At 39.9% G+C, this 26,712-nt stretch overlaps 1 protein-coding gene and 1 non-coding gene across 2 annotated transcripts in view; both read right to left on the reverse strand.

Moving 5' to 3' along the window:
• Window positions 1-17,898: 17,898 nt before the first annotated feature.
• The window catches only part of CHP1 (calcineurin like EF-hand protein 1), a 45,747-nt gene continuing 36,933 nt past the window's right edge, over window positions 17,899-26,712 (reverse strand). The window contains exons 5-7 of the mRNA XM_015064912.3: window positions 25,087-25,148; window positions 20,040-20,162; window positions 17,899-19,882 (exon numbers count right to left, since the gene is read on the reverse strand). Of these exons, the coding sequence (XP_014920398.1) occupies window positions 19,829-19,882; window positions 20,040-20,162; window positions 25,087-25,148 (239 nt within the window). The 3' untranslated portion in view covers window positions 17,899-19,828. The remainder of the gene's footprint in view (window positions 19,883-20,039; window positions 20,163-25,086; window positions 25,149-26,712) is intronic.
• LOC113602148 (U6 spliceosomal RNA) lies at window positions 21,746-21,854 on the reverse strand. Its single transcript, XR_003423510.1, has one exon. It is a non-coding gene; the product is annotated as a U6 spliceosomal RNA (small nuclear RNA).

The following is a 26,712-nucleotide window of genomic DNA, read 5'->3' on the forward strand; positions in this document are numbered from 1 at the left end:
TAAATCAAACAAACAAGGACAATATTAATGTAATTCCATGTACATGAGGTACCTAAAACAAAGTAGAAGAGGTAACTAGGGACTGGGGGTAGTGGGGAAGGGAGTTAATTAATTTCTGCTTGGGATGATTAATAAATTCTGGAAACAGTGGTAGTGGTTATACAATATAAATATACATTTTTAAAAAAATGTTTATTATAAATACACTTAATGCCACACAATTCTACATTTAAAAGTGGTTACAATGATATATCTTATGTATTATTTTACAATAAAAAACATGTAACAAATGCTTATGAAAAGCTGAAATAAATTAACTTACAAAAATGGCCAATAAGCAACTGGCTAAGTCGTCTTCCTGGGCCTCCATTTTTACTATGTCACATAAAAAAAATACCTCAACCCTAAACTGAATTTGAGTAACCTAGGTTGAAGACAAGACAAAGTCTTAAATCAAAAATCACAAAAGGAAAATTTAAACTAACTTTAACATGGGGTTCCTGGGTGGCTGAGTCAGTTAAGTGTCAGACTTTGACTCAGGTCATGATCTCATGGTTCTTGAGTTCGAGCCCTGCATCAGGCTCTCTTGCTGTCAGTTCAGAGCCCACTTGGAATCCTCTGTCTCCCTTGTTCTCTGCCTGTCCCCCTGCTCGCATACACATGCTCTCTTGCTCTCTCAAAAGTACATAAACATTAAAAAAAATTCTCTAAAATAAATTAATTAATTTTCACTATTTGTAGATGAACCAAATAGTGAGCACCAGGGTGGCTCAGTTGGTTGAGCAGACTTCAGCTCAGGTCATGATCTCAAGGTTTCTGAGTTCGAGACCCACATCAGGCTCTCTACAGTGGGCGTGGTGCCCACTTCAGATCTTCTGTCTCCCACCCCTCCCCCTCCCCCTTCTTATTCTCTCAAAAATAAAATAAACATTAAAAAAAATAATAAACACAAAACTACTTTTCTGGGGGGGGAACCCTAAAGACTCCACCAAAGAATTACTAGAACGTTATGATGTATGAATTCAGTAAAGTCTCAAGATACAAAATCTGAGAATACAAAATCTGTTGCCTTTCTATATACTAATAATATATAGTAATAATAATATATATAATATTTAGTAATAATGAAGCAGCAGAAAGTAATTAAGAAAACAATCCCATTCACAATTGCATCAAAAATAATCAAGTACCTAGGAATAAACTTAACCAAAGAGGTAAAAGACCTATACTCTGAAAACCACAGAACAGTGATGAAAGAAACTGAAGAAGACACAAAGAAATGAAAAGACATCCCATGTTCATGGACTGGAAGAACAAATAGTTTAAAAAAAAAATTTTTTTTTAATGCTTTTATTTTTGAGAGAGAGACAGAGCTCCAATGGGGGTGGGGCAGAGAAAGAGGGAGACACAGAATGTGAAGCAGGTTCCAAGCTCTGAGCTGTCAGCACAGAGCCCAATGCAGGGCCCAAACCCACAAACCTGTGAGATCGTGACATGAGGTGACATGAGCAGAAGTCAGACAACTGACTGAACCACCCAGGCACCCCTGGAAGAACAAATATCATTACAATGTCTATACTACCCAAAGCAATCTACAGATTTAATGCAATCCCTATCAAAATACCAACAGCATTTTTCACAGAACTACAACAATCTTAAAATATATACAGAACATAAAGGACCCTGAATAGCCAAATCAATCTTGAAAAAGAAAAGCAGGGGCACCTGGGTGGCCCAGTCGGTTGAGTGTCTGACTCTTGATTTCACGGTTCATGAGATCGAGCCCCGTGTTAGCTTCTATGCTGACGGCACAGCCTACTTGGGATTCTCTGTCCCTCTCTCTCTGTCCCTCCCCTGCTTGTGATCTGTTTCTCTCTCAAAATAAATAAATAAACTTGAAGAAGAAGAAGAAGAAGAAGGGAAGAAGAAGAAAAATAAAAGCAAAGTTTGAGGCATCACAATTCTAGACTTCAAGTTTTATTACAAAGCTGTAGTAATCAAAACGGCAGGGTAGTGGCACACAAACAGACAAATAGATCAATGGAAGAGAAAAGAAAACTCAGAAATAAACCCACAATGATATGGTCAACTAGTCTTCAACAAAGAATATCCAATGGAAAAAGTCTCTTCAATAAATAATGTTGGGAAAACTGGACAGCTACCTACAAAAGAATGAAACTGGACCCCTTTCTCATATATATATACATGTACACACACACACACACACACACACACACACACACACACACACAGGAGCACGAACATGCACAAGTTGGGGAGGGGCAGAGAAACAGGGAGAGAGGGAGAGGGAGAGAGGGTGAGAGAGAATGAGAATGAATCCCTGGGCAGAGGCTGATGTAGGGCTCGAACTCATGAACCATGAGATCATGGCCTGGGCCAAAGTCAGACACTTAACCGTCTAAGCCACCCACATGCCACTGGACCACTTTATTACACCATACATAAAAATAAACTCAAAATGGATTGAAGACCTACATGTGAGACTTGAAACCATAAAAATCCTTGAAGAGGTTAATAATTTCACTGACATCAACCACAGCAACGTTTTCCTACATATGTCTCCTACAGCAAGGGAAATAAAAGCAAAAATAAACTACTGGGACTATACCCAAATTAAAAGCTTCTGCAGAGCAAAAGAAATAATAAAACAAAAAGGCAAACTACTCAATGAAAAAAATTTTTTTGCAAATGACATATCTGATAAAGAGTGCCAAAATATATAAAGAATTGATACAACTCAAAATACCAAAGAAACAAATAATCCAATTAAAAAATGGGCAGAAGACATGACTAAACATTTCTCCAAAGAAGTCATGACACATGAAAAGATGCTCAACATTAGTCATCATCAGGGAAATGCAAATCAAACTACAATGTGGGCACCTGTGTGTTGCTCAGTCAGTAGAACATCCAACTCTTGATCTCAGGGTCATGAGTTCAAGCCCCACATTAGGCATGGAGCCTACATTAAAAAAAAAATCTACAATGAGGTATCACCTCACACCTGTCAAAATGGCTAAAATCAAAAACACAAGAAACAACAAGTGTTGGCGAGGATGTGGAGAAAAAGGAATCCTCTTGCACTACTGGTGGGACTGCAAACTGGTGCAGCCAATGTGGAAAACAGTATGTTCCTCAAAAAGTTACAAATGGAACTACCTATGATCCAGTAAATGCACTACTCAGTATCCACCCAAAAAGTACAAACACACTAATTCAAAAGGATACAGGCACTGCTATGTTTATAGCAGCATTATTTACAATAGCCAAATTATGGAAGCAGCCAAAGTGTCCATCAACAGATGAATGGATAAAGAAGATATAGTGTATATATACAATGGAATATTACTCAGCTATAAGCTTAATGAAAGCCAAAAAGCTGAATAAGCCAAAAAGAATGAAATCTTGCCATTAGCAACAACATGGATGGAGCTAGAGAATATAATGCTAAGCAAAATAAATCAAAGCAAGATAAATACCTTGTGATTTCATTCCTATGTGGAATTTAAGAAACAAAACGAATTAGCAAAGGAAAAAAAGAGACAAACCAACAAAGACTCTTAACTATAAAGAACAAACTGATGGTTACCAGAAGGGAGATGGGTAGTGGGATGGGTGAAATAGGTGATGGGGATTAAGAAGTGCACGTGCCATGATGATCACTGGATGATGCAAGAAATTGCTGAGTCACTATATTGTACATCTGATCCAATTATTATATTGTACATCCAATATAACACTGGATATTAATTATACTGGAATTAAAATAAAGGCAAACATAAATTAATTCAGAATCAAATCAGGAGAAAGAGAATTACAGAATTTGCATTGATGCAAAAGTAGAAGTAAGAGTAAAAAATACAGAAGAACCACAAAGGGCCTTTAGAACACCACAGGCAACAGAGCTGTTTCATTATATAAGCTCACTCAGGCTAATTCAAATTTTGCATCAGTCATTAGACTGTTCTGTAGTTCAATTATAATGACAAGATAACTGGTAGTAATGTTGACGAAGAAAGAAGATACAAGCTAGTTCTTTCCAGGAGTAAATATGCTAAAAGAATTCTACGCAAACCAAACACCAAAGAAGCCTTTAAAAAGAGCACCTTTTCTGGGAATGCAAACTGGTGCGGCCACTCTGGAAAACAGTATAGAAGTTCCTCAAAAAATTAAAAACAGAACTGCCCTACGAACCAGCAACTGCACTACTAGGTATTTATCCAAGGGATACAGGTATGCTGTTTCAAAGGGACACACGCACCCCAATGTTTATAGCAGCACTATCAACAATAGCCAAAGTATGAAAAGACCCCAAATGTCCATTGATGGATGAATGGATAAAGGAGATGCGATATATATATATATATATATATATATATATATATATACACACACACACACACATATATATATATACACATACATACAATGAAGTATTATTCGGCAAACAAAAAGAATGAAATCTTGCCATTTGCAACTATGTGGATGGAACTAGAGGGTATTATGCTAAGTGAAATTAGTCAGAGAAAGACAAACATCTTATGACTTCACTCATATGAGGACTTTAAAATACAAAACAGATAAACATAAGGGAAGGGAAGCAAAAATAATATAACAACAGGGTGGGGAACAAAACATAAGAGACGCAAATATAGAGAACAGAGGGTCACTGGAGAGGTTGTGGGAGGAGAGATGGGCTAAACGGGTAAGGGGCATTAAGGAATCTACTCCTGAAATCATTGTTTCACCATGTGCTAACTAACTTGGATGTAAATTATAAAATAAATAAATTATAGAAAGAAAAAAAGAAAAAAAAAGCGCACCTTTTCTTAATAGGGAACCTATATAGAGTGTCTTATAAACAAATTCCTTTAGGGGCACCTGGATGGCTCAGTTAGTTAAGTGACAGAGTCGATTTCAGCTCAGGTTGTGATCTCACAACTAGTGGGTTCAAGTCCCATGGTGGGCTGTGCTGTTAGTGCAGAGCCTGCTTGGGATTCTCTCTCTCCACCCCCCCCCCCCGACCCTCTACTACTCATGCTCTTTCTCTCAAAATAAAGAAAATTTAAAAAAATTGCTTCAGCAATACCTTCTAATAAAAATGTATGGGGGCGCCTGGGTGACTCAGTCGGTTAAGTGCCTGACTCTTGGTTTCTATTGTGGTATAGTAGTTGGGTGTCAAAATAGTGACCAACTGAATGAGAAGGAAGTGACAGTGAGGGACTTCTGAGACAAGGTCATGGAGGGGGCTATGACTTTTACATTGTTCTCTTGGACTGCTTATTCTGGGAGAAGCCAGATGCCATGGACATTTAAGCATCCTTAGAGAGGCTGACACTGGCAGGAATGGAGGCTTTCTACCACCAGTATGAATTTATCAGCCATGTGAATGAGCCACCATGGAATTAGATAACTGTCACCCCAACCAATATCTTGACTGCAACATTAGAAAAGAACCCAAGCCAGAAAACCCCAGCTAAACTGCTCTGTAAGTCCTGACCCACATAAACTGTGAGAGATGATATGTTTCCTGTTGTTTTTATCCATTGAGTTTTAGGTAATGTGTTATGCATCAATAAATAACTAATCCACTTTACTTCCTCTAAGGACAGGAAGAGTGATGTATTATGGGAGTTTAACACTCCTTTCTTACTTCGCTTATGTAAATTCAGAACACATTTAAAAAATACAATGCATATCCTTATTGTTTCAGATAAGTTTTGTGTTTTTTTTTAATGTTTACTTTTGAGAGAGAGAGAGAAAGAGTGCAAGTGGGAGAGGGGCAGAGAGAGAAGGAGACACAGAATCCTTAGCAGGCTCCAAGCTCTGAGCTGTCAGCACGGAGCGTGATGTGGGGTTTGAAATCACATGCCATGAGATTATGACCTGAGCTGAAGTAGGATGCTTAACTGACTGAGCCACCCAGGAGCCCCAGTAGTGGAATTTTTACTTACCTTTTTTCAACTTCTTTTGGTGGTAAAATACACATAACATAAAATTTATCATCTTAACCCTTTTTAAGTGTTCAGTTCAGTGGTATTAAGTACATTCATATTGTTGTGCAAGTATCACCACCCCAAATGTCTTAACTTTTTTCATTTGCAAAGCTGAAACTCTGTCCCCATTAAATTAAGAACTTCCAATTTCCCTTTCTGAAGTCCCTGGCAACCAACACCCTACTTTCTGTCTCTATGATTGTGACTACTCTTAAGTACCTTTTATAAGCAGTATATATTTTAATCCTTAAAGCAACTGTACATTGAATGATTCCCATTCAATACAATCAAGGTATACACTCAAGGTATAGCACTAAGTAGATGTAATACAATCAAGGTATAGCACTAAGTAGATGTTCTGAGTTGAAATGTGTTCTCCCCAAATTCATAAATTGGAATCCTAATGCCCAGTCCCTCAAAATGTGACCTTATTTAGAAACAGAATCACTGCAGATATAATTAGTTAAAATGAGGTCGTATCGGGGGCAGCTAGGTGGCTCAGTTAGGTGAGCATCAAACTCTTGATCAGCTCAGGTCATGATCTCAGAGTCCTCAGATCAAGCTCTGCATTGGGCTCTGCACTGAGCTTGGCACCTGCTTAGGATTCTCTCTCTCTGTCTCTCCTTGATCCACATGCACATGCACTCTCTCTCTCAAAAAATAAACAAACATTAAAATGAAGTCATACTGGGGCACCCTAGTGGCTCAGTCAGTTAAGTGTCTGAGTTTGGCACAGGTCATGATCTTGCAGTTCCAGAGTTCGAGACCTGTGTTCAGATATGTGCTGACAGCTCAGAGGCTGGAGCCTGCTTCAGATTCTGTGTCTCCCTCTCTCTCTCTGCTCCTCCCCCACTCACACTCTGTCTCTCTCTCTTTCAAAAATAAACATTTAAAAAATAAAAATAAAATAAAATGAGGTCATACTGGAACAGAGTGGGCTCCTAATCTAACATGACTGGTATCCTCATAAAAGAGAGAACTTAGAACACAGACACACTCACACACAAAATGCCATGTGAAGACTGGAGTTATGCTGCCACGAGCCAAGGAACCACCAAAAATTAGAAGAAACACATCCTTCCCTAGTACCTTCAAAGGAAGTATGACCTTGGGGTGCCTGGGTAGCTCAGTTGGTTAAGTGTCTGACTCTAGATTTCAGCTCAGTCATGAGCTCATGGTTCTTGGGATCAATCCCCATGTAGGGCTCTGAGCTGACAACAAGGAGCCTACTTGGGATTCTCTCCCTCCCTCTCTTCCTGACCCCAATACCCCCACTTGCTCTCTCGTCTCTCTTGAAATGAATAAACTTAAAAAAATTAAAAAGACAAGAAAAATAAATAAAAAATAAAGGTGTACTGAAAAGCTTTAGAAATTAAAAATTAGAATACCAATATTTATCTATAATTAAAACTTAAGTAAATATATTCGAGGAACACCTGGGTGGCTTAGTCAGTTAAGCCTCCAACTTTGGCTCAGGTCATGATCTAACAGTTCATGAGTTGGAGCACCTCACTGGGCTGTGCACTGACAGTGCAGAACCTGCTTGGGATTCCTTCTCTTCCTCTCTCTGCCCCTGTCCCACTCTCTCTCTCAAAATATTTAAAATAAACTTAAAAAAATATATATATACTCTAAAATCTGCCTAATAACATTTATATTTTATCAGTTGATCTTCAATCTAATTAAGTCTGTACCTTTTTTCCTTTATCCAATAAAAATTACTAGTCTGGGCAAATGATCATTTTTTTCTTTTTTTATACTTAATACACTGATTTTGTTGAGAATATAAGATTTAACTTAAATGTATATAATTTCTAATCACTTGTGATGCTCATTTTCTGTTGAAGCTTATTGTTCCACTTCTATCTAGCTATGTTTTGAGCCGCTTAAACAGTATCTGAAAGCATTAGCCACTATTACTCACTTGCCAAATCCTGAGTTCAGAATTTTATTTTCTTCTCAAGAGGAATATAAAAGCACCTGGAAGCCAAAGAAAATGTTCTTCCTGTGATAAGGAAAAATAAAAAAGAGCATTACAGAAAGGATACAGCCCTCACTTGTGCTATATGCCTCTGGGGGCAAAACTATTCCAATGAACCAAGGTATTTTAAAAAACATCACTATCAAAAACTACTCAAAAGGAATGGAAAGAAGTTACTCTCTATCTGCACTGGCCCTCATTTTATACAGATTTTATAATTTTAACTAATTTCAAAACTCTTGGATCAGTGGTTCTCAAGTTTTCAAGGAACACAGTTCCCACTGAGAATCTGATGATGCTATGGTCCCTCTTCTCACAAAAGACCTGTGCTTTACTATAGATGACCACACCCCTGTTTTAAGGTAGGAAGGAATAATGTTCTATTCCTTTCCTCTGCCCCATGTATCTTCTTTCTTCTTCTACATGAAATCGAAGGGAAAAACAAACAAAAAACAAAAAAACAAAGACTCCTGAGAAAAGCAAGATAAAGGTCTTATTTAGAAGCCATTTCTTTACCTGATATTTCCAGCTTTGCTAAATCAAGAGTCAGCAAAGACCATACCAGAAACACTCATTCGTATTGTGACATGTCAGTCGAACCAACGTGCCAATTTTAAACAGGCTTCACCAATTCCGAAACCTACCTGTTCGGTAACTTTCGAAGAATTTAACTGAAAGACCGAATGAGAGGTTATAAAAACCCAAATTACAAAGAGACCCCAGACACAAGAACCGAATACTGAGAGTATTACACTTCGCGACCCCACCACATCACACAAACTGCGTTCTAGTAATATCTCCAAAACTCTCATTCTCTTTATAAAAGATAAATAAATAAAAATTGTACACCGAGTTTTAGCTCTTGGAAACAAACAACGGTGAATTCTACCGAGACCTTGAGACAGCCGAGATTAATGCGCCATTAAGCCACTACCAGGTCATGCAAGGACAAAGGTGCTTACTCGCATCTTAAAGTTTGAGAGATGGGAGTGGGAACGAATGGATAGGTAACAAGAGAACGTGAATGATACACACAAATTAAATCCCGGGGTGGGGGGGCTTGTTACACCAAATCTCAAGGTCAACGGAGAAGAGACACTAATTATTCAAGGCCGCAACAAGCCTCGATAGATGTCGGAGACTCACGCAAAACAGCGGGCAGGAAGCCGTGAGGCAAGGGATATAGACAAATCAATAAAATAAACATATTCTTTAAAAGATAAAGCTTTGGACAACGCAGACGCTGGCAGATATACACCCGCGTGGGTGCAGTCAACGGGGAATAAGCCGAAAACACAAAGGCAGCCAAAAAGAACCGAGAAGGGCATCGGCGGGTCGAAGTGTCGGTGAGACACACCCCGGAAGGCTAGTACCACCGCCCTGAGACAGCGCAGAAGGAAATCCGTGTCAGGCCGAGGCCCGCGCCAGCCGCAGGCAGGCTCTGCGCGCTCCCGTCCCCTATCGGACTGGACCGCACCACCTCCTGCTAGTTCCCTCATCGCCGGCTTTCTCGGCTTACCTCGCACCAGTCAGCAGAAGCACTCGACCGTCCGGGGGCCTCTCCGCCCCCGGCCCAAAGGCCGGCTCCTGGCGGTGCGCCTCACTCCGCCATCTTCGCTCCTTCCCAAATCCGCCAACCCTGCGGCAGCTGCTTCCACAAGCCCCGCCCCCGTCTCTGCCATTGAGTCCTCACTGGATAACGACTTGCGCAAGCGCCCTCTTTTCCCGCTGTAGGTTGGACGGAATGTACGTCAATCAATAACGCCGGCCCATCTCTTTTCCATCTCTCCTTTGGTCGGATTGGGTCCCAGGGTTGAGGTAATAGGAAAAGACGTTGTTGTAATTCACTTGTTAGGAATGTAAAATTATTTCCACGTAGAAGATGTGTCACTTCTTGGAAGGGTAGTCTGGTTAGGCCGTATGACTTTTTAAAGCCACCGTTAGGTTCAACTATACTGATAATTTCATTCTCGGGCCGGGAGCTTTTAATCCTGCGCATGACACCACACCTAGGCAGACAATTTAATAGCTCCAGTTTCTATCTGACTGTCTGACCTGTTTCTACTCCTAAAGGGTCCAAACGTCAGACCGCTGTTTACAGCTCTGGTCAGTACACGAGAGTAGGGTCCTTCTGCCGAATGTCATACGTTATAACTGACAGTTTTGTTGCTTCCTACACTCAGCTGTAGGGCTCTTCAGATATTTTCTTCCAGGATTGTTCCGAGAGGCGGGTAGGGTAATTAGAAGTTACTCTTAGGCTGTGCGGCAGAGGGCTCCAGTGTAGGAGGTGTAGGTCCCCAAACACCAATACGACTGTCAAACGGGCTGCTTTCCAGAAGAATGGATTCCTAAGGCTGCACCTCCCTGAGATACAATTTCCAAGGTCCTCGGATGGAGCCAAGGAGTCCTATTTTTACAGAAACTTATAAAGGGCAACTACGGGAAAACCTACTGTTAATATCATACCTAATGGTGAGACTTCATACTTCCCCTTTAAGATCAGAAACAAGGCAAGGAAGGACACAGGCTCCCTTCACCTCTATTCAACATGGTACTGGAGGGTGTGTGTGGCCAGTGCAAAAAGGCAAGCAAACAAAAGGCATCCAGATTGGAAGAAACAAAACTATCTTTATTTGCAGGTGACGTGATCCTCTGTAGAAAATCATAAGGAGTACACACACAGAGGAAAAACAAAAACAAGACTAATGGAACTTATATGTTTAGTAAGATTGCAGGCTACAAGATCAGTATACAAAAATCAACTGTTATTTCTCTACATTAATAACAAAAAATGAAATTAACAACGCATTCACAATAGCATCAAAAAGAATAAAATAATTAGGAAAAAATTTAGTATAACATGTTGAAGATTTATACACCAAAAATATAAAACACACCGAGAGAAATTAAGATCTAAAAAAGTAAAGAGACTTTCCATGTTCATGGATTGTTAGACTCAATATTAAGATAACAGTTCTCAAATTGATTAGATTCAATGCAATACCTAACAAAATCCTAGCACTCTTTTTTTTGTAGAAACTAACAAGCTGATCGTGAAATGTATAATGAAATATAAAAGTCCCAGAATAGCTAAGACAATTTTGAAAAAAAAAAAAGTCAGAAATATACTACCAGTTTCAAAACTGACTACAAAGCTATGGTTATTGAGACAGTGTAATATTCATGAGGATAGGACTACAGAATCCATAGAATAGATTTGAGGATCCAGAAACAAACCCTTCAATTTATAGTCAAATTTTTAAAGTTTATTTTCTTTGAGAGAGAAAGTGTGAGTGGGGGAGGGGAGAGAGAGAGAGAGAGGAAAAGAGAATCCCAAGCAGGCTCCTTACCGTCAGCGCAGAGCCTGATGTGGGGCAAGAACCCACGAACTGGGAGATCATGACCTGAGCTGAAGTTGGATGCTTAATTGACTGAGCCACCCAGGCACCCCTATAGTCTTTTTGACCAAGATGTCAAGATAATTAATTGGGGAAAGAGTAGTCTCTTTATTTGTTTATTTTTTATGTTTATTTTTGAGAGAGAAAGAGACAGAGCATGAGCAGGGGAAGGGCAGAGAGAGAGGGAGACACAATCCAAAGCAGGTTCCAGACTCTAAGCTGTCAGCACAGAGCCCAGTGTGGGACTCAAACTCATGGACAGTGAGATCATGACCTGAGCCGAAGTTGGATGCTTAACCAACTGAGTCACCCAGGTACCCCTAGGATAGTCTCTTCAATCCAGGATATTGGCAGGGTCGATTGATATTTAACTCAGTTATTAAAATATTAAAATGCTTCCACACTTGCTCTAGAGTACCATTGTCCCAAACCCAAGTTTTCCTTGCCTGCCTCCTCTTACACTCAGGACTCTCCCGAACATACCTTCTATCAGCAACCGAAGGGTTTACTGCCCAGCATAGCAGAGGATCTCTGGGACTCAGCTTTAACCGTACATTCTGATAGATCGTGCAGTACTAGCTAAAAAATATTTTGAAAATCATTCCCCAATATAGATAGTTTTCTTCCTAGGGCACTGGCAAATAGAAAAGAACCAAATACAAAACCATAAAATAGTGTCAACAGGGATTATACAGAGTGTTTCTCATTTATTTCCTCTTCCTAACAATCATGTCCTTCATGTTTAAAAATTCTGCAGAGATACCTATGTGTGTTCCTATAAACACACACACACACACACACAACAAAAACAAAAATAAAAATAAAAACTACTTTTGTAAAATACTGTTATATGTACATGGAGAACGTAGTAATTATGTTATGAACCAATTAGGCAGGAATTCTAGATCATCTGGGTAAACCTCTGTTGTAATTTAGTAATTCTGCAAGATTCCTGACAAAAATGTTCATTAAAGGGGTGCCTGGGTGGCTTGGTCGGTTAAGCGTCCGACTTCGACTCAGGTCATGATCTCACGGTCCGTGAGTTCGAGCCCCGCGTCGGGCTCTGTGCTGACAGCTCAGAGCCTGGAGCCTGTTTCAGATTCTGTGTCTCCCTCTCTCTCTGCCCCTCCCCTGTTCATGCTCTGTCTCTCTCTGTCTCAAAAATAAATAAACATTAAAAAAAATTTAAAAAAAATTTTCATTAAAGATTTTGCTTAAGCAATTCTAGCAACTAAGGGCTAGGGAATGCACTAGTATTGGCAATATCCTGTTCCTCATTTGAATAGTATAATTATTAAGAAATTCTTCCTTGGGGCACTGGGCTAGCTCAGTCAGTGGAGCATGTGATTCTTGATCTTGGGGTTATGAGTTTGAGCCCCATGTTGGGGGTAGAGATTACTTTAAAAAATAAATTTGAATTAAAAAAAAATAAATTCTAGGGTTGCATGCTTGGCTCAGTTGGTTAAGCATCTGACTCTTGACTTTGGCTCAGGTCATGATCTCACAGTTCATGAGTTTGAGCCCTGTGTTGGGTTCTGTGCTGACATCATGGAGCCTGCTTGGGATTCTCTGTCTTCCTCTCTTTCTGTCCCTCCCCTCTCTCAAAAATAAATAAATAAACATTAAAAAAAAAAAAAAGAAATTCTTCCTTACAACAAGTTGGAACCTATAAACCTACCACTTCCATCCACTGTTAATAAATCGTATATATAATGCTTAATGTGTCAGGCACTCATTTAATCTTCATAACAACCCATGAAGTTGATACTGTGATCATCATCATCTGAACAGTTGAGGAAAAGGACACAGAAGGGATATGTGAATCACTGAAGTTCATGTGCCTGATTAAGGGGCAGAACCAGGATCTGAACCCACCTAATCAGTTTCCAAAGTCCATGCTCTTTTCCCCCCCTAAGTCTATGCTCTTAAATTATACATTAGACTACCTAATTCTGTCATCTAGAAAAATAACATTAGAGCCTTTCAAGAATATATCCTTAACTACCTGGATATAGCTAGTTTCTTTTCTTTTCTCTACCTTAAAGCCTCAGTTCCTACAATTGCCCAAGACAGTAAGTTGTCCTGAACCCCTCAGCACATTGTTCCTTGGGAATACATCAGTTTGTCAATGACCTTAAAAGGTGATGGTCTTTGGGGCACCTAGCTGGCTCAGTTCGAAGAACATGTGACTCTTGATCTTGGGTCATGAGTTTAAGCTCCACAAGGGATGTAGTGATTAAATAAATAAAACTTAATACATAGGTTTCTCTTTCTTGCCATCTCTCTTTTTGGCTTAAATATAGGAATTGATATTTATGCTTATTAAAAATCTAGATTGCTGGGGTTGCCTGACTGGCTCAGTCAGTCAGAGGAGCATGTGACTCTTGGTCTCGGGGTTGTGAGTTCAAGCCCTATGTTGGGTGTAGAGATTACATAAAAATTAAACCTTAAAAAAAAGTCTAGATTGCTGGAGAGTAAAATGACTTAGAGTATCCACTCTGCAATCAGAGTTCCTAGGCTTGAATCCACGCTTCACCACTAACTAGCTGTGTGACTTTGATCTTGGGAAAAAACCATTTAGCTTCTCTGTGTCTTAATCCCTTCACCTGTAAAATGGTGATAATAATGATAACTTGCCTCCTACAGTTGCTGTGGGGATTAGAGTTAACATCTGTCACACATACAGAACAGTACCTTGCATATAGTAAATGCCACATAAATATTAGCCACTATTGATTGAACACAAACTCTTAAGATGATTTAGTCTCTATTCTTCCATGGAGGGTCTTGTATTAACCATTTTTACAGCTTTATGTTACTTTAAAAAATTAGTAAACATCACACTTCTATGTCTTTGTCCTTGGATGCGGAAAAGGATTGGATGATAGAAAACTGCATGGCATGACAGATTTTCCTTAAATCCAATACTTTTATTTTAAATCTTTTATTTTAAACAGCTATATTGAGCTATAATTCACATACCATACCATCCACCCATTTGAACAGTACAATACAATGGCTTTTAGAATATTTACAAAATTGTGCATTCATCAACACAATTTTAGAATATTTTCATTACTCCAAAAAGAAACTCCATACCTCCTGGCTGTCACTCCCCAATCTCCCACCCAGGCCTTGGAATCATACAGTATTTATCCTTTTGTGACTGACTTATTTCTTAGCATAATATCCTCAAGGTTCATCGATGTTATAGCATGTGTCAGAATTTCCTTCCCTTTTAAGGCTGAATGATATTTCATTGTATGTATATGCTATGTTTTGTTTTTCCATTTACGTGTCAAGAGGCATTTAAGTTGTTTCCACCTCTGGCTATTCTGAAAAGTGCTACTATGAACCTGGGTATATGAATTATCTCTTTAAGATCCTGCTTTTAGTTATTTTGGGCATATGCTGATAAGTGGAATTTCTGGATTGTATGGTAATCCTATTTTTAATTTTTTATGGAACTGCCATACTGTTTTCCATAGCAACTGCATCCATATTACATTCCTACCAACAGTGCTCCAGGGTTCCACAATTGGGTTGTCTTTTTACTACTGAGTTGTAATTTATATATTGTAAGTACAAGTCCCTTATCAGAGATATGATTTGCTAATATTTTCTCCCATTCTTTTCACTTTCTGGATGGTGTCCTTTGAACCACCAAAACGTTAAATTTTGATGATGTCCAGTTTATCTACTTTTTATTTGTTGTACTTTTGGTGTCCTATCTGAGAAACCATTGCCTAATCCAAGGTCATAAAGATTTATGCCTATATTTTCTTCTGTAAGTTTTAGCTCTTACACTTAGGACTGGATACATTTTGAGGTGGTTTTGTTTTTTTTTTAATGGTGTGAGGTAGGGATCCAACTTTATTCTTTGCATGAGGATATCCAGTTGCCCCAGTTATACCAAAAGACTGTTGTCTCCCCCATTGGATTGTTTTGGCATTCCTGTTAAAGATCAATTGATCATATATGTGAGGATTTATTTCTAGACTCACAATTCCAGCCCATTTCTCCATAATCTATTCTTATGCCAATACCACAGTGTTTTGATTACTCTAGTTTTGTAGTAAGTAAATTTTTAAACTGGGAAATATGATTCCTCCAATTTTGTTCTTCTTTTTCCTGAAAAAGAAAAATGTTCTCTTAACACCGGTATTTATTTATTTATTTATTTATTTATTTATTTATTTATTTATTTTTGACAATGATCTTTTAGATTCTTGGTGCATGATTATTCAACTACCATCTTCAAATACAACTATAATATAATCAAATATTCTCCATCTTCAACATATAATACTTATTTATCTCATTGGTCTGATGTATAAAGTTAACAACTGTTTGAAATAAGTGGAAGGAGAATAATTTGGCATATTCAATTATTTGCCAAAGACATCAGCACCCTGGTTACCATCAAATTCTTTTCCATGTCTTCAAAAACCACGTAATGACACATTCTAATATTTTCCCAAGGAATAACAGTGTCTGACTGGCTCAGTCAGTAGAGCATGCAACTCTTGATCTCAGGGTTGTGAGTTCGAGCCCCACATTAAATGTAGAGATTCTAAATAAATAACCTTAAAAAAATAATAAAAAGCAAAATAAAATTTTCCCAGGGAATAATGTCAAACAGATGAGTGGATCATTAATGAAATCTTCTCTTTTCCCCTTTTGCAAACTTTGCTGATATCTGCCTCTTTCTGTTCTCTAGCCATCCCCCAATATCTGATATCTCATAGATTAGAACTCCTGGGCACAGGTGAGGAGTGCACAGAATACATTTACTTTTTGCAAACACACATTGTATGCTACCCAGATTTGTGATTCTGTCTCTACATCTGCCAGGAAGAGGCAGCAGGCAGCACAAAATACATCCAAAATTTAGCACATGCATTCTTCTGAAAATGAGTTTTATTCAGAAATTGAGTCAGTTCTTAGAAAATGTTTCATAAAGGGGCACCTGGGTGGCTCAGTCGGCTAAGCATCTGACTTCAGCTCAGGTCATCATCTTCTGGTTCATGGGTTCGAGCCCTGCATCGGGCTCTGCACTGACAGCTCGGAGCCTGGAGCCTGCTTTGGATTTTGTGTGTCTCTCTCTCCCACTGTCCCTTTTCCACTCATGCTCTGTCTCTCTTGGTCTCTCTCTCAAAAATAAATAAAACATTAAAAAAGTGTTTCATAAAATAATGGAAGTCTCCGTGTCACCTTTCTCCCAGCTGTCATTCTGCAGAGAATATTTTAATAACTACTAGAAATTTGCTCTTCCATTATTGGCAGAACCACAACTCCTACCCTCAAGAAATTCAGCATCATGGAGAATAATGCTTTCTCTCCATAATCTATACAGTTGTTTGCAGATATAAGCCTCTAACCCATGTCACCATTTGATGTCACTATCAATCATTTCTTTTTCAAAAGTGAGAAGGAAAAAGATATGACATCTGTATAAAATCAGACAGGAGTCACTGAGCTCAACCAGGGCACATAGCATTGAGTACATAGATTCAAGTACAGCCTGAATGGCATGAAGTAATGTTAAAAATTTCTTTTTATTATCAGTGATGTTTCACTTAATTTCCATTTTATTGAAGTTTACACCCATAAAAACCAGCACTTTTTAGACCCTTCTTAATGACTTGAGGTCTTTTTTATAAACTCATGCTGCAATGCCTTCGGGGTTAATGACCTATTTAGGATTAGTCTACACAGGACTGTTTACTGAGCTATTTAGTTTTTTATATGGTATCCTTTGTCAGGAGCCCTTCCTGGTTGTCAGCATACTATTTTTTACTGTAGCCACAAGACTGCTGTTCCTATGGCCATGATCAGTAACATTAAGTTTTCTCCAAAACGGTCACTTCTTCTATTTTGCACTTTCACTGAATCCTAACATTAGATTCAACGTGAAACAAAACACCGTGCAAGTCATTGGAATGAACTTTTGAGGCAGAGGGATGGGAAAGGACAAGAGGGTATTGTGTTAGAATTTGTATGACTGATTCCAGCTATTATTACTGCTTTGGGTCCTGTAGCATGCCATTAAATCTAAAAAGAGATATTCGTACCCTACAGACGAAGCAGTCACTGAGTCTTAAAAGATATGAAAAGCCGTGTAACAACAACTGGGTATAATACGTCACTGAGGCTGCACAGGCATGAGGGGGTGGACAACTTAATATCATGCAATAAACACACAGCCTACTTTTAGAGGTCTTTTCTATATTTAAAAAGCCAGGGAGTCAAGAACAGAAGTGGAATCCTACCTGGAGTGAATGGAAAGTGACTGAAGTAACAAAGCTGTGCCCAGAGACACAGAGTACACACCCCGAGGATGCGAATGTCCCCACATCCTATGTCCAGGCAGCAGTAGAGCAAACATGCATTTGATAGTACAGATGTAAACCTGAATAAAGGAAACACGGTTTGGGATTTCATACTTGAAGAAGGGGACTGAGTTCTATAAAATTCTTAGAAACACATGGACAAAATCAAGTTATTTTGTTTTAACCACAAGTATTTATTGATGGATCGAAGAATACAATTTTAATGGAACAGTAAGGCACAACTGTGGATTCAAACAGTTTGCTATACAGCCAAAAGGAGGAAAAAGCCATAAACTTAGGAACTTTAAATATGCAAGTCAAGGAGCCTCTGAAGTACCTCTCTAACAGACCAGTGTCAGAAAATTCTTCCCTTTTATACATTTCCTATAATACATCACTTGATCACAAAGTTAGACCGATACTTCATTAAGAATTTCTCAGTCATTTATACTTGAGTCATCCAGCCTGGCCACTCCTGTTTCCCACCCTTCCCAATCCCTTTGCAGCATTTCTGTTTTTAAGCAATTCCCTTCTTGGATAGCCTTCCAAAGCAAGGAAACAAGCAAGCAAGCAAGCAAGCAAGCAATCAATGAGTCAGAGAAAATCGGCCAAGGGCAGATATATAGACATAAAGACTCATAAACAGATGTTAGGATGACAACAGCCTGATTCAGACAGGACGATACCAAGCTGGATAGGCAGAGAAGTTGCTCTGGCTCATGCAAAAGCCTGTAATGCCACTTCAGGTCATGCCACTGGTGCCAGACTCCTTGTTTCCAAGATATTAGTGGTTTACAAGAGGAGCTAGGAAGTCAACGTAACCAGGTAGCTAATAATAATACATTCAGTGCTTTGGACCTCTTTTAGGAGCCGACTATGGCTTCCAGCATTAATATTTGCCAATGGTAAAATTCAGAGAGAATTTTGTGCAAAACATCAAGACACTGAAGATAACCTTTAAATCTCTTGGACTGGGATGAATTAGGCACTTCCATTACACTAATCTTCCAGTTTGGAAATGTGAAATGAAAAACATTCCAGGGCACATAACACTGAGGCATAAACCATGCTGCAGAAGTGGGGACATACCAGGCTTTTAGAATGCCCAGGCTCCTTGTTCAAAAAGCCATGAGAAAGGCCTCAAGCATATTGGCAGAGCAGCCATTCTGGTGGTGATGATGCCCCCAAACTAAATAAACCTGCAGGCATATGGCTATTTTCTGAAGAGTCAACACTGTACTAACATGAGTAGCCACGTAGGTGTGTATATTGATAATCAGAGGCCAGAGGTAGAGCGACCTGGGCAAGCCACCTAGCACACTTGGCTCTACACCTCTCACCAAGGCCACTACCTTTCAAGAAGAACATCCCCAACCAACGGCCCTTTGATGACAGAGCAGAGTGCAGGGGACCGGAGATGATCATTTTTCTGAGAGAAATGTTGGTTATGGAAAACCTCCTGGAGAGGCAACATCCCAGAGACCCATTTAAGAATGATGATAGACAAAAACTGCCAGACCACTGCACTATCCTGCCAAGTGAGAAATACATTTAACAGGCATAGCTTAGGGTGCCAAGTAGAACAGAGGGACTGAAGCTTAAAGAAAAGCAGAGAGATTGAAAGACAAAGTGAATGATCTGTTGGGTGAGAGAGAAGTAGAAAGCGAGGGATGAAAAAAGATATAAAAAAAAGATGAAGGAGCATGCCAAAGCCTGGCTGGAGGGAAGGCAGCACGGTTTCATCTACATCCAGTGAAAGAGCTTTGCTGGTTGGTTCTTGGCAGGAGTCCCTCTCTCATTTTCTCAGACTGGATGGACATGTGGCATTCAGCAGCAAACCAGGGGAGATGGTATTTAGAAATGGAGATAACTGGCGAATGATACTGAACAGAAATAGACGGGTGTACCATTCTGTAATGCCCTGTTTATACACCAAAGGCAGGTTTGTGTTGACAGACCGTATTTGGGGTTCTCATGCAACAGCAGTAGTACTTTGGGAGAAGGCGGAATGATGGGGTGGAGGTGGGGCTGGTGGTGAGGAGGACTCTCAAGTTCCAGTTCTTAAATACTCAAAAGCAAGAACAGTTTGGTCTCAGTCCTTTAGTGAAGAAATCGGATGCTCATTTTCTGTTCTACGTCCACCTTCTCCAAAACCTGGAAAAAACAAAACAAAACAAAACCCAATTACAGTTATGCAGGTCAAAAGAGGAGATACTGTCCCAAGTTCTTATCTGAATGTTTTTCTCCCTCCCTCTTGTACAACAATTTTAAAGCTTTTCAACATTTTCAAACCAAGAGGTGACTGACTGACCTTAACAAACTCTGTAAAAGAGATGGCGCTGTCCCCATCCTGATCAGCCTCCTGGATGGTCCTGTCTGCAATGCTGCCCAGCTGCTCATCTGAGATATTTACTCCGACCATCATACGTAGCACCTGCAAGACCAAAAGCCAGGAATTACAGGAGACTTGGGGGTCAGGGGAACTCTTTTATAAGATTAAAGGAAAATTCACTCCCACCCTCTTTTCCTTTGATGTCCTTAAATATAACGGCCAGAAAGCTGAAACCCTTGTCTTCTCATCTAGGCCATTCTAGATAAAGATGTGAGCAGAACTCTTTGGCAAGGTCACTGGAAAGGAAGGCAAAGTTTCACTGGGGGAGAGTCGTTTGCATTCTGCTCTTCCCGTTCTTCCTGTCTGGAATATAAACATGATGCTTTGGTGGCGTAGCATCCATCTTGCGACTATGAGGTGAAAGTCGTATGTGCTATGCATGCCAGAGCAAGAATACAGAAGCCTGATTCCTGGATGTCACTCAGGTACAGCACCAACCCAGATAATCTATCCCAAGATTTCTTATTGCATGAGGCAAACTAGTTCCTTATTGGTTTAAGTCAGTTTGGTGGAGCTTTCTAGGAACCCCACATGAATGCAGTAGTCTTCTTTGAAGCAGCGGATTATATTAAACCAGCTATTTCTCAAGTATAACCAAGAAACATAAAGACACTTGAAGGCTTAAATACTAAACCCTTCTTTTGAGAAAAATAACAAAAATATTTAAAGGGCTATAGTAAAGAGAATTTGAACACTGTTTCACCAAATTTGTTTCACACATAACCAAGAACCCCCCTCCCCTCAATTCTTTAGGGCATAAATATACTCTGGAAATTGCTACTTTAAGCACAATAAGCAACCGTAGTGATATGAAACGAGGGACAGGGTGCTTTTGTGATGCCTCACATTACTGTAGTCAGCCACCTCTGTCTTCAGAGATAAGAGTTGAGCTTTTCCACAAGAAAGAAAGGCCTTCCAGCCCAGCTGTTCACAAGCCTTCCTTTCCCCCACCTCTTACATCCTTATCCAATCTCATGACACAGACTTTTAAAAGTAAATTACAGGATTTTCTGAAAAGAAAAAAAGAGCTGAAATATGGATTTGCATCAACACTGGTTATTTCTTTTCACAAACTGATTCTTGAAAATTGGAAGGTGTACGTTTGGGGTACAAATTGTACCCCAAATTGGGGTACATATTGAAGGATTAATAGAAAGAGGCAATCCTGGCAAAAATAATAAATGGACAAGTCATTTGCCATCTTCCCCGATCGTCTGTGGCTGACTAGACAAATTCATCCTCAAATAGCACCTTCTTCAGATCTGCATCCAATTATTCCTGAGGTGTTTTATTTTTAGAATTAGAGAACTGCATTGAGCATGTGTGCTCTGTGGGGATAGGAGTGGTGTTGTCTGAGGAATCACTCATACAATGTGTTCAAGAGGACAAGAGGGTCTAGAAGTGGCTTGATCCAGGTCCCAGCGACCAGTGGCCCATGTAGTCATCCAGGCCTCTGTGCCCAGTCAGCTATCCACAGTGGCACTGAGGGCTGTAGTTGGAAGTTCATTAGCAAACAGGGCTTTCATTATTCCCACTTGGTTAATATCTGCTAAGGTTTGTTGTATATTCCTTTCATCAGTGTAAGAAAGCTCCCTTCTATCTGTTTTTATGTCTTTTTTTTTCAATTTAATATGTAAAGGTTCATAAATTTGCATGTCATCCTTGCAGGGGCCGTGCTAATTAATCTTCTCTGTATCATTCCAATTTTAGTATATGTGCTGCCAAAACGAGCACTTTCCATGACTTCTTAAAAAATCATGAATGAGGGTGCCTGGCTGGCTCAGTCAGTTGAGCATCTGACTCTCCATTTCAACTCTTGATTTAGGATCGGGTCTTGACCCCAGGGTTGTGGGGTCGAGTCCTGCACTGGGCTCTGCACTGAGGGTGGAGCCAGCTTGGGATTCTTTCTCTCTCCCTCTGCCCCTCTCCCCTGCTTGCGCTCTCTCTCTCTAAAATTAAAAAAAAAAAAAAAGGGGGGGGATGCCTGGGTATCTCAGTCAGTTAAGTGTCTGACTCTTGATTTTGGGCTCAGGTCATGATCTCACGGTTTGTGAGATCGAGCCCCGCAATGGGCTCTGTGCTGACAACATGGAGCCTGCTTGGAATTCCCCACCCCCCTCTCCCTCCCTCCCTCCCTCCCTCCCATGTGTGCGTGCTCTCTCTCTTTCAAAATAAATAAATAAATTTTAAAATAAAAAAAAAGGATTTAGGGGTGCCTGGGTGGCTCAGTTGGTTAACTGTCCGACTTCAGCTTAGGCCATGATCTCACAGTTCATAAGTTTGAGCTCCATGTTGGGCTCTGTGCTGACAGCTTAAGCCTGGAGACTGCTTCAGATTCTGTGTCTCCCTTTCTCTTTGCCCCTCCCTGGCTCACGCTCTGTCTCTCTCCCTCTCAAAAATAAATAAATAAAAAAAAAAAAAAAATTAAAAAAAATCATGAATGGATGATGAATTTTGTCAAATGCTTTTATTCTGTGGAAAAGACCGATTTTTCTTCTTTAATCTGTTAATATGGCAAAGTATATTAATTTTCTAATTAAAAAAATGTTTTTAATGTTTATTTTTGAAAGAGAGAGAAAAACAGACAGAGAGTGAGCAGGGGAGGGGCAGAGAGAGAGGGAGACACAGAATCTGAAGCAGGCTCCAGGCTCTGATCTCTCAGCACAGAGCCCAATGTGGGGCCCGAACTCACAAACTGAGAGATAATGACTTGAGCCAAAGTCAGATGTTTAACAGACTGAGACACGCAGGCACCCCTTTTAATTTTCTAATTAAAAATTTTTTTTTCAACATTTTTTATTTATTTTGGGACAGAGAGAGACAGAGCATGAACGGGGGAGGGGCAGAGAGAGAGGGAGACACAGAATCGGAAACAGGCTCCAGGCTCTGAGCCATCAGCCCAGAGCCTGACGCGGGGCTCGAACTCACGGACCGCGAGATCGTGACCTGGCTGAAGTAGGACGCTTAACCGACTGCACCACCCAGGCGCCCCTCTAATTTTAAACTAACTTTGAATTCCTGATATAGACCCACCTTGGCCAGAATCCAATATCCTTTTTATACACTGCTGGATTTAATCTGCCAATATTTTGTTTAGGATTTTTACATCTATGTGAATGAAAGGGATTGTGCTGTAATTTTCTTTTCTTTTTTTAAAGTTTGTTTATTTATTTTGAGAGAGAGACAGCGAGAGAGAGGGAGGGAAGGGCAGAGAGAGACAGAGAACAAGAGAATCCCAAGCAGGCTGCGCCCTGTCAGCACAGAGCCTGACACGGGGCTCCAACTCCTGAACCATGAGATCATGACCTGAGCTGAAATCGAGAGTCAGATACTCAACTGACTGAGCCACTCAGGTATCCCTGTAATTTTCTTATGCAGTCTTTATAAGGTTTTCACATCAAAGTTATGCTAGCCTCATAAAATGAGTAGAGCAACTATCTTTATTGCAGTATAGTTGGTATACAATAAACTATACATATTTAAAATGTGCAATCTGTTAAGTTTTGACATATGTAGACACACATAAAACCATCACCACGATCAAGATAATGAACATATCTGTCATCTCCAAGAGTTCAACCAGGACTTTTTATAAAAATCATACTAGAAAACAACCACTCAGTCTTCCCCTAGGAGAAACTCACCACAAACTTTTAAATATCCACTGAATGAATAGTTAAGAATTGCATATCACCAAATATTTTGGACATGGAAGTGTCCAGGAAGATGAAATTTGTTTTCTTCTTACTTTGGTAACATGTTCATATCCTCTTCCTGCTAAAACCGGTAAAACTAGTAAAACTAGTTCTCTGTCATCTCGACAGCTCATGAACACATTTGTCCTCAAGTCAGTTTGGCCCTGAGGAACACTCTGGTGGCACTGACTGGCATTCTGGTCATATGATCTCCCCACTCCCTGCCTCTGGCTTTTTTAAAATCCTAGTAATAGAAAATAAATCAACCCACCACTCCAAAAAATCTTTCTGGCAGCCAGATCTGGGCCACAGGATGAAAACATTCAACTATAGAGCAACTGCCTCTGCCTTTTCTCCTCAGAACTCAGAAGCCCATATATAGCAATTTTAAATAAACTCTTCTCATTGAAGAACGATATCCCCAACTCAAAATGAAGAACGTTAACATTGACCTGCAGACTGTTTTGAATTTTGTGCTCAGACATAGAAATATAGAAATACCTTGGGTTGGTCCTTAATTTGGCCTGAGTAATCTTCAGCTTAGAAGACTTCTCAGGACACTGAGTGAGTTCAGATTTACTTCAGGGTGAGTGGAAACCACTTTACTTTTTAGGTGTATCTAGAAATAGAGAAATCTCCTCATGGAAATTCCTGAATGTGTTAGCCTCCTAGGGTCCTCCAGATTCGTAAGTATTAAAGAAAAGAGAAAAGGAGAACTTTCTTCCCTCTAACTGTGTATTTAAGGAAGGCGGGGAGGGGAAGGGGAGGGCAATGCTAAGAGGATGAAATGCTAGTAGTCACTGCTAGTGCAAAGACAGGGAATTGTCTTCAGAAGCAACAAAAGACAGTAAGCAGGTGGCTCAGTGTACACCGGCCCAGCAATAGCTCCTTGACTGTTATGTCAAGGCCAAGGACAGACGAGACAGCAGCATTTACCCAAGTGTCATCAGAATTACCTGGATGTCAATAAACTGACGTGACAATAACTCAACTATCTGACTTAGACCATCTCGCATAGTTTAGCTCTGCTGGTCAGCACCCAAAAGACATTTAGTTAGCTTTTAAATAGCAGAGACATCTGTTTTTGAGAACTCAATGAGCCATTTCAAGTTTCCCCAGGTCATGTGGCTCTGACTTATAGTTAGGACAGGATTCTGCACCAGCAGGTGGCAAATAAATGCTTACTGAAAGGAAGAACAATTCCTGCCCAAAAGAGTAAGCAGGCAGAGGCCCCAACAGTTGTTCGCATGCATGGCAGCTCTCCCACCTACCTGTAATAGCTCATCACGGGAAATCTTGTCATCTTTATCCAAATCATATAGTCGAAAAGCAACTGGTAGGGAAAAACAAAAAGTTACTGGAAATTCAGTAGTGTTTTGCCCCTTCTCAAGGAAGTAAATATGTAAAGGACGCTAGACAGAAATTTGACAACAAATAGTTTTTTAAGAGCAGTGGACATTACTTCCAGAGCTTTTAAAGACCTAACACTTAAGAAATTGAAATGCATCTCATAATTGATGGCATCCTAACCTTGATAAAATATGTCCCTTCTTCAGGCAAATCAGAGAACTTAATAATAAAAAGAAACAATTGCGTGTCCTTTATCTTACCTTAGAATGTTTAAAAAACAAACAAGCCCATTAGTAGTTCTATACATGAGGTCATCTCACAAAACCCATGCACCGCTCACAGGGTGCCAGCCTTAGGTGCCACGCAGGCAAAGAAGCGGACTACACAAAACAGTGCTCTGGGAAAATGGCCACTTTGGGAAATTTGTGCCAAATTTCAAGTCACTGTCTTCCATGCTGGAGCCCTGAAAATAAAGAACTTCAGCTGCAAATAAAAATGCTGAGAATCTGATGGTCTCCTGGCCTTACCATGTTTCTCTCCCGTTAATAATAAATACGTTTTCTGGAAACTAGGATATGTAAGAGACAATTCATGTTGCTGAAGAGCTACCACTGCATGATTTTACTGGCACTATGAAAAATCACAATGAGGAGGTGACTGCCTTGTAATTATAGCTGAACGGAGTGCGGTTTTGAGGCTTGGATTCGCTTACAGTACGCCACTAACATTTTTTGTTTTGGGTAGGGTTCTGTAAATACTAAAAAGCCAAAATCCACTTCTCTAATTATTAAGATACAGATTTAGGTCTTGTCCTCACCAGCTCATAAGCTAGTAGAGGAGAGCAACACACACTACTCACTTCACTACATTTGCAATGTTATCATACATCTGAAATGCTGGGGAACAAAACGTATGGCACGTATGCCTTTCTGGTTCAGTAACATTTGAACATAGTCTTGAAAGACAGACAAATCTGATGACAGATGGCATTCTAGGCAGAGCTCACACTAGGTACAAAGGCATGAGAACCCGGATGAGTATCTACAAATTTAAACATCACCCCTCCTCCACTCCTTACCCCTACCGCTGCCAAAAGGAGGCGAGTCCACTAAACGTTAAAAAATTTTAGAAAAATCTAACCTGCTCGTTATAAGGTACATATTAGAATTCTAGAGGAGAGGGGCGCCTGGCTGGCTCAGTTGGGAGAGCATGCGGCTCTTGACCTCAGGATTGTGAGTTCGAACCCCACATTGGGTGTGGACATAACTGAAATAAATAAACTTTTAAAAAATTCTAGAGGGGGAAATAACTGGGAAAGACTTTCTCTGATGTGTTTTCTCTTAATGTGGTTAGTTGATTAACTATCTTTACCAAATTTGAGAATTTATATGCTTAGGAGGTTACTATTTTTTTTAATTAAAAAAATTGTTTTTAATGCTTATTTATTTAATTTTTTTTTGAGAGAGAGAAAGAGAGGGACTAAGTGCGAGCAGGGGAGGGGGAGAGAGACAGGGAGACACAGAATCTGAAGCAGGCTCCAGGGCACA

This window comes from Acinonyx jubatus, chromosome B3, assembly GCF_027475565.1.
Source record: "Acinonyx jubatus isolate Ajub_Pintada_27869175 chromosome B3, VMU_Ajub_asm_v1.0, whole genome shotgun sequence".
Classification (NCBI taxonomy): Eukaryota; Metazoa; Chordata; class Mammalia; order Carnivora; family Felidae; genus Acinonyx; species Acinonyx jubatus.